Source organism: Nymphaea colorata, chromosome 10 (assembly GCF_008831285.2).
Source record: "Nymphaea colorata isolate Beijing-Zhang1983 chromosome 10, ASM883128v2, whole genome shotgun sequence".
NCBI lineage: Eukaryota > Viridiplantae > Streptophyta > Magnoliopsida > Nymphaeales > Nymphaeaceae > Nymphaea > Nymphaea colorata.
This window is the reverse complement of record NC_045147.1, coordinates 10,180,971-10,189,274: the sequence shown is the minus strand read 5'-3', so window position 1 is coordinate 10,189,274 and position 8,304 is coordinate 10,180,971. Positions and strand designations below refer to the sequence as shown.

The 8,304-nt window shown below is 37.9% G+C and overlaps 1 protein-coding gene across 2 annotated transcripts; it reads left to right on the top strand.

Annotated features, from left to right (window-relative positions):
* The first annotated feature begins 3,638 nt into the window (after window positions 1-3,638).
* On the top strand, window positions 3,639-8,081 carry LOC116261843 (probable calcium-binding protein CML18). 2 transcript variants are annotated; one of them, XM_031640736.2, is made up of 2 exons: window positions 3,639-3,791; window positions 4,785-8,081. In XM_031640736.2, the coding sequence occupies exon 2, from the start codon at window positions 7,205-7,207 to the stop codon at window positions 7,835-7,837; it is 633 nt and encodes a 210-aa protein (XP_031496596.1). In that variant the 5' UTR covers window positions 3,639-3,791; window positions 4,785-7,204; the 3' UTR covers window positions 7,838-8,081. The 2 variants fall into 2 exon arrangements, with proteins under 2 accessions (XP_031496596.1, XP_031496598.1); XM_031640738.2 differs by having other exon boundaries at window positions 3,639-3,795.
* Window positions 8,082-8,304: the final 223 nt, after the last annotated feature.

Here is an 8,304-nt window from a genome sequence, read left to right as displayed (position 1 = left end):
CATCGAATTTTGCCTAGCCGTTTATTCCAGTGTAAGCTTGTAGATGTGCTAGCGTGTCCTATGTAAGAAGAGAAATCGTGCATTAGATTAATACACATGCACAAGCATAAATTTGGCAGAGAACTGTATCTACCATATATTCCGGCGGAGGCTGGAGCCAGAAATCTAAACCTCACTTGCATCTAACTACAGGAAAAAAAAAAAAAGTGGAAATACCCAGCATTATCTTTATAGCATTTGTGCAGCTGCTTAGAGTTATTCCCCCAATTGCGCAGGGTCACAAGTTGCTAAATAAAATGTGATTCGTAACATGATCTTATGAAAATTAACTCTCTTGTTTAAAACAACAGTCAGTTAAAAAATTCACATTTTCATATGAGAAAATTGTGTCAGTTCTCAATATCATAGAAAACGGTTTTTGTGAAATTGAAAACATAACAATTGCAACAAAAACTGTTGCACCTATGAACGAATCTATGTAAACAGGGACCCTCGAGATTTGAATATCTATTGCAGTTAACTTTCTTCTATTGTCCATATGGCTGTTGATTCTGTGTCCTGCTTATATTTATTTATCATTCCCCTGCAACCCAATGATTCCTGGAAGAATACTGAGTTTGTATATATCTAACATATTCAAACCAGGTTTGTATTGATGGTTTAGGAAGGCATCAGCAAGTTGTAGCATACACTCCGGATGATTGACTTGAAGTTTGTATTTGGTGGTTCGATCATAAAAATGAACATCTACGTTCACATGTTTGTGCAGTTCTGCTGCAGTCTTGGCTGCAGATTTACATTTAGCTTCCGAAATGGATCTAAAAATAGTATTGTTTCTTAGAGCTTCAAGGAAATATATATTGTGCCTGAGTAAATTTTGTTCATGAATCGTTTGAGAGTCTGACCAATCATCTGCAAATTATTAAAAGTTTTATTATAAAAAACTTGGTTGTCATAAATTTCAAAACCAAGCTGTTGATACTTTTGCTGGGTCATATTCCTTCCTGCTTGTTCGTCCATTGCAGTCTTTATATACATAAAACTATAAGGTGGTCTCCTATTCTGCAGTTCTCGTTCTGACCATTTACTCTTGAGATTTTGCCAGAGTAAGCAATAACTCATCTCCTGGTCAAGCCAAGCCACCTCATGATACCATTCTAACAAAAAATGCCATACACAAGTTCTCATAAACATGCCTGGGATGCCAATTGGTATTCAAAATTGACATCTCCATCGGTGAATTTGAAAAGCGTATCTTGACAGCAATTGTTGCTATACTTGTGTTTTAATTACATTTTCCTGAAAATATATTCACTTGTAAGATTAAAATCCAAACCCCAATATGTTATTGCACTACAAGAGAATACGATCCGTTGGTAAAAACCCAAACAAAATCAATCGCTAAAAACTTGTAGCAACAGTTTAACCATTCTCACTAGACCGGTTTTGGGATGTCTAAAGAACCGAAGATAATAATGAGCAACTCAAACATGATGTACTGAGGACGGGTTCATCGAAATATCTTTTAAGTTAGCATAACTAGCTAACCCTAATTAATGCAGACTTGGTAATTCCGTTTCCCCTGGAAATGGTGGTTGACCTTTCTTGATGTTAGGTCAGCTTTGGAGAGGTCTTCTTGTTAAAGAAGATGCAATCAGCGGATTGGATTTCAGGAATTTGATGTACCACTCTAAAAGAGTCTTGTACACGCACTCGCGAAGCAACAAAGCACTTGCAAAGTGAAAAAGCCTGTATTGAAGAGGGCTATAAGAACTCAAACATAGCTTTTGACGCGACCAAATCCTAGAATAGTTCAAAACTTCAAATTGATATTATTGAATTGATTAAATTTTTTAGCACTTTGAGTCTACCTCCCTAAAACAGATTGAACTCTTGGTGATTTGTACAGTAAAAGATATTACTCACTTTATGCTGGCAACATTATTGTGAATCATAAAACAAGTACGCAATATCCGTACAAGAATTTCAAAGGTAGTGATGTATGATGTAAATGCGATCAGGTCTATGTCTATCGTGTGAGAGTAATGTCGTATTACTTTCACAGAACAGATACAGGCCAGAATAGAGAATAACCTTGTATTACTTTCACATAGTAGATGTAGACCTGACCACGTCCGCATGATTGCAGGGAAGCCAAGCTTGGAGTGCGTTTGAGTTGTAACTTGTAAACCTATACATTTCTTTGCTATGTAATTTGATACTATAAGGTCAGGTTGGATATATGGTATTAAAATGTCCAGCAATAAGATGCCAAGCATTTAGTACCGAGTAGTTATGAGGTGGAACAAAAGTTTCAGGTTCCACCTATCACATCTTGTGTGGTGACTTGGAACTTTTGTTCCACTTGTTTAGGTGGAACTTTAATGACCACATCTCTCTGTTTCAAAAGCTCTACTTATTTAGGTGGAACTTTTTTGTTAGAACAAAAATTCCAGAACTGAGGAAAAACATACCAGATTAATGTATCATGTTTGTTATGCCATATAACTTTCCAAGGTTTTGGAGTCTCAATTCCACTTTTACAGTGGAATCGTGGCCTAAATGAAGTAAAGAAAGGAACTTCTTTTTACACTTTTTCTTTACAAAGAATTGATGCCTGTACAATTTATTCCCCAAAACCTGATCTCTTTAGCACAAGAACTACTTGCTCTGCTTTGCAAGTAATCAATGGATGACATATTCCTTCCTTTAGCAAAAGACATACAAATAACAGAAAGCATTGATGCCATCGAACTTAGCCCTCAACTTCCTACTTTTTTGCAACTTAATATCCATTTTCACCTTTTAATCACCACTCTCATGTCTTATTGCATCTATGATATAATCAAGGGTTTGTTTTTTAATCTTAGCAGTGAATATAGGGGGGTGTGTTTTATTGGATTGGAAAGAGTGCGTTGAATAGTGACTATGACTATCCAGCTCACTCATAAAGGCTGTTGGTCAATCGTACAAAAAACAATGAGAAAAAGATAACTAATATTTTTAGTTTACACCTTTTTCTCTTTATTTTTCTTTTCACCATCCATTATCATGGATAATGAACAACCCTTAACCCTTATAAGTGAGTTGAGTGACTCTTATAATATAATATAATATATATAGGAAACAAAAATTTTATTGATCATTTTAGAGTCAAGTTCTTCAACGGCTTTAGTGATGTGTTCTTAATTTTTAACACAATTCCAGTACCAAAAGAAAATTGCCACAACGAATTGTCATGCAGCATTATTGCAAAGGGCAACGATTCCGGGAGACAAGCAAGAACGAAATGCGAACACTTCCTTTTTATTATATGCCCACCATGTCTGATAATCGTGAAAATAGGCTTAACTTGCTTCCTTTTTCCTCACATGTGCCTCACTTTTGGAATATTAATCAGAAGTATTAGTGCCAAAAGCATAAGGTCTTGTTATCATTCTAGTCAATGTTGTAACCTGAGATATGATACAAGAGTATGTTCTCCTTTTAGCTTCAGTTTTCCGAAAAATGAGAAACATATGTATCAAGAAAATCAGAAATATGAGGCACCCATTTGACTTTATAGCAGAAAGGTTCAGTGGCAGAGAGAGAGAGAGAGAGAGAGAGAGAGAGAGAGAGAGAGAACATTCTTGCAATGATTAGCATGCACTGCAAATAGAGTGGTTATCATAGAAGAAAAAACTCAACAGCCATTATGTACTGTGGCGGTGGGGAGACATGTTTGGGTAGCAGATCAGAAAGGCGACAGGATTGGCAGCTGCTCTTGCTGGGCCGTCTTCAACAAAATTACAGTTGGTATTCTCAACTCTCATGAGTTTCATAGTTTTCACTTCTTGATTCACATGCTAATTTGCTCTTATAGTTCATATTGATTACACTCCTATACCCCCATGTTCATGAATTCCCTCAGAAGCTTAGGTAGGAGAATAGCTATGACAAAAGTCTCCTTCCAGCAGATGCTTCACAACATTGAAAAAATTGTGTCATTATTAAAAGGCGAACACAATATCACCTTAATTTCAAATAAAATATTTTGCAATTTTTTTTGTTATTTTATCACAATTGTATTACTATAATGCTGTAATCAGAGTATTCCTACTTTTTTCTTGCATAACTGGAATAGGTGGATTAGTTTTCTTTTAGTTCACAGTTTCTATTGTTACTTATATCCAGATGTCTGCGACTGCATATTTTTCAACCTTTATTGAAAGTTAAGTTTTTTTTTTGTAAATTAAATAACAAAATCTACAATCAATATGTCTCACAATTCTGAGGCACAAAAAAGAGTTGGTAACAACAAAAAAGCAAAACAAAATCTCAAAACCTTGTCCATATGATCGTTTCATGGTTTTTATGTGATAGAAGAATCAGAGGGGTAACCTTTCCTTTTCCCTTATTTATTGCATACTTGTGCTAATTTGCACTTAACTTGACATTTTCTTTCTAAGAAACTCATTAATTTCCCTTAGATCTCAGTAGTTTGTGACTTATTGGATCATATACTTTTGCTCTTGTTAGTATAGTTGGTTTTACCATTAACAAAACCGTATATAAATAATTTTATGGTTCAAACCATAGCCCTTCTGGAAAATGTCAAAAACTCATAATCCAGACTGTAATTAGTAAAACATTCTTTTCTAGGCAATAGAAATGGCCAATCATCCCTGATTGCAGATGTTATGTTTCGTCACTTACATCACACGCGCATATAGATCATGTTTATGTATGTATATAATATGTTATTCGTGTGATGCTGATGGTTCTTTGCTTTTTAAATTTTTCAGTGCAATCAGAGGATGTGCGAACTAGCTCATGCCCTCCTTTCAGGGAAAATATTTGTGCGACCACAAATCCTATGAGAAGTGATCCTCTTAGCTATATATGGCCAATGCTTCTAGCAAAGTTGTCGATTTCAAAGATCTGCAACAACTTTCAGAAAGTTCTTTTGTGAACAAGATAGATTGAATTACAGTAAGATCATATCAGACAGGTTTGTATTTGTGCGTATAAATCTGTAGGTAAGCGGCACAGCCACTTGCCTTGAAGGGATTAGCGTAACTGGGGCAGTCGACTCCAAAAAGAGTTTGTGTTACAAAGCCCATGGTCGCTGTCACAACCCAGTGCAGTACCTTATTGGACTGTAAAACTGTCTTGAAACATGCTCTGTGAACCCCAAGAGTGAGAGGCAAGGAAGGAGCTATGGCCTCTTGGGGCAGTGGTCCCGTGGAAAAATGACCTCTCACGCCGGAAAAAAGAAAAAAGAATGATGTAGCAAAGTTTTCTAATCCTGTGCTGGGCACTGAACTGAAACATTACACTCGAGGACAAAAACACGGCTGCAAGGGGAACTTGCTGGCTAAGGCAGCTTATAATATAATAGTACCACCCATATGCAGTTAGACATAATTGGCAAACCCATGACTCAAGACTCAAATTGGCAGATGACCAGGTCACCAGGTCAGCGAGCTGAATGTAAATCAGTGCAGTTGAATCGGGCAAGTCAGGTAGGGGTGAGTTGGGCCGAGTCAAGGGCAAGTCGGGCCGTGTCGAGCTGAGTCAAGGGTGAGTCAGGGGTGAGTCAACCTGGGTTTTTTAGTGATCTGGGCTGACTCTGGTTATTCTCAAGTCAACCCGGTGAATTTGCCAACTATACAGCTAGATAGATTTATGTATAATCAATTGATGTACAAGGCTGCAGCTAGATTCATGTCTAATCAATTGATGAACAAGGCTGCCTGCGTGACATGAGAAAGCATTCAGAAAGATGCATGTCATGAGTTATCATCTTTGTTTTTTCCCTCTTGGCAAGGAAGGAGGAAGGTGCCTACCTTTTGAGTGTGCAGTAGGCTTTCCGGCCTATGAATCGAATATTACTAGTCCCTGTTTTTTGGCCGTGGCTTCCCGTAAAACCGTAGATGGTCCTCCTTCCTTGCCCACCCAAAGAGTCTCCCCATCGCCTTCACAATGATACTTGTTTAACCTTTCTTAGACATGTCCAAGCAGGCTACTTTTAATCCTCAATTCTTCACTTTAGGTTCAGGGGAATGTGGTACTCGAGGATGAAGGCCAAGGACTATGAGTCCCCACTTCGAATGGGCAAAGTTGCAGGTGCAGGCGGCCTCCAGTCACCAAACAGAGGACAGGTGCACATGTTTCTAGCAAACTAAAACATAAAACGACTTTAAGGGTCGTTTGGCTGGCGGCAGGAAAAAATTTTGAGTTTCTTATGATTATGTCCTAAGTATTTGAGCAGATTCATGAAGCATTAGTTCTAATGTGTTTTATGAATCTGCCTCAATTTTTTTTTGCATATTCATGAGACGCTTAAATAGTGTGGCTACTGTCAAATGATCTGCGGGTCCTTTGGCAACAAAAACAGTATAATAATGTTTTATAAATATGTTTATAAGATTAGAGTAAATTTATGAAACAATGTGTTCTAGTATTTCATAAATCTACTTTAATCTTGGAGATAGATTCATGAAACACTATGTTAGTATTCTTGGTGCCGTGCGCCCCTTAAATTTTGCAAACATGCAGCCATCACCATAAGGCAGAAGCTGGAGAGTCGGGAAGACCGACCTCCAAACTTTTAACAACGAAAGAGGCCGTGATAATCTACAATAAGTGCCAGGATGGTTTTCCTAATGGTCGCTTACCTGTCTAAATGAAGTTAAATTAAAAGAATTTTGATTCCACTTCGTTTTGAAGAATAAATTCTGTTCACCTTTACCTCGTGTATCTTGTTAAACATGTTCCATTCCACTACTGCTATGTTGACCAGAAAGAAAAAAAAAAAATTGCGCCAAGAAGCGAATGACTACAAATTAAACCACTTGTAAAACTGGCCAGAAAACTGTGGATGCACGTTGCTTTTTAAATTTTAACAGGCTGGCCGGAAAGTTTCTTTTTCCATAAAGTGATTGTGCTGGATGCTGGCTTTTATAGTTGGGCTCATTTCTTCTCCCTTTCCAAGATGCTTAACATATTGATTAACACACATTAAACAAATGAAAGAGGAGGTTATGTGTCAGAAAGGCATTCACCGACGTTGCTAAGCATATAAATTAACAGACACCAAGCAAATGAAAGAAGATGTCATGCATGTATTAGAAAGGCATCCACCGCCTTCCGCTCAACTGCTTTGAATCCTTACCTTTATTCCTCAATCTGGAATCAGGTGCACCACAAACATCTATAAATTATGTTTCCACCCTTCTTCGAATCCCATCTCAGTTTTTATCACCTTAACAATCAACTACAGGACGCCTTTCCTTTTCATCTCAAGTCAGAAATGGCAAGACTCTCTTTCTTTTCTCATTTTAGGAGCATGAAGCCCTTCTCCAGGAAGTCTTCCAGGCAAAATGGCACGATTTCTGGTGCCACTAAGCTGTTTCAATCTAACAATGAGGAAATGAGGCGAGTCTTCGCAAAATTTGATGCCAACAAAGATGGGAAACTATCTGCAGAGGAGCTTGGGCGTGTGCTCAAAGCTCTTGGGAGGGACAACTCACAGGCAGAGGTGATGAGCATGATGAGGGTTGCAGACACAGATAATGATGGGTTCATTGATTTCAATGAATTCATGGCGGTGGTTGGGAAGGGGGGTGGGGTGAAGGAGAGTGATATGCAGAGTGCATTCCATGTGTTTGATGTGGATGGGGATGGGAAGATCAGTGGGGAGGAGGTGTTCCAGGTTCTGAAGAGGCTTGGGGAGAGATGCAGCTTGGAGGAATGTAAGAGGATGGTGAAGGGTGTTGACAAAGATGGGGATGGCAAGGTTGATATTCAAGAATTCATGGTGATGATGACCAAGAACATGGAGATGGTTCACTAGATGCATGATGCATGTATGTCATGCATAGTATACGCACAGATAAACTCGATGAACTTGTACTGATGTCAAGTCCATTACGTGATCTTATAGGAATTATAATTATCTTTCATCTTCAATGGAACTCTGGCTTCAAATTTGTACTTTACGGATATGGCCAACGTGAAAAAGAATGCATAATCGGTTGTATTTTCTTTTATATTAATCCAATTGAGAACGAGTACTGTTGACAGAAGGAAGCCAAAAAATGCAATGAATGTCTGAAGACTGATTTCAATGTATGATCGGCTTAACGAGACCGAAATAGGTCAAGACGAATCATGCGCTCTCTTTCTTATTTTCGATTCCTTTAATTAGTTCAAAGTACTCTTTAAAAAAATGTAATAGAAATGTGCTTTTCAGCCGGATTCTTATTAGCTGACGCCGTCCACTTCATGAATCAAGTCTCCTTTACATAACATACACATTTG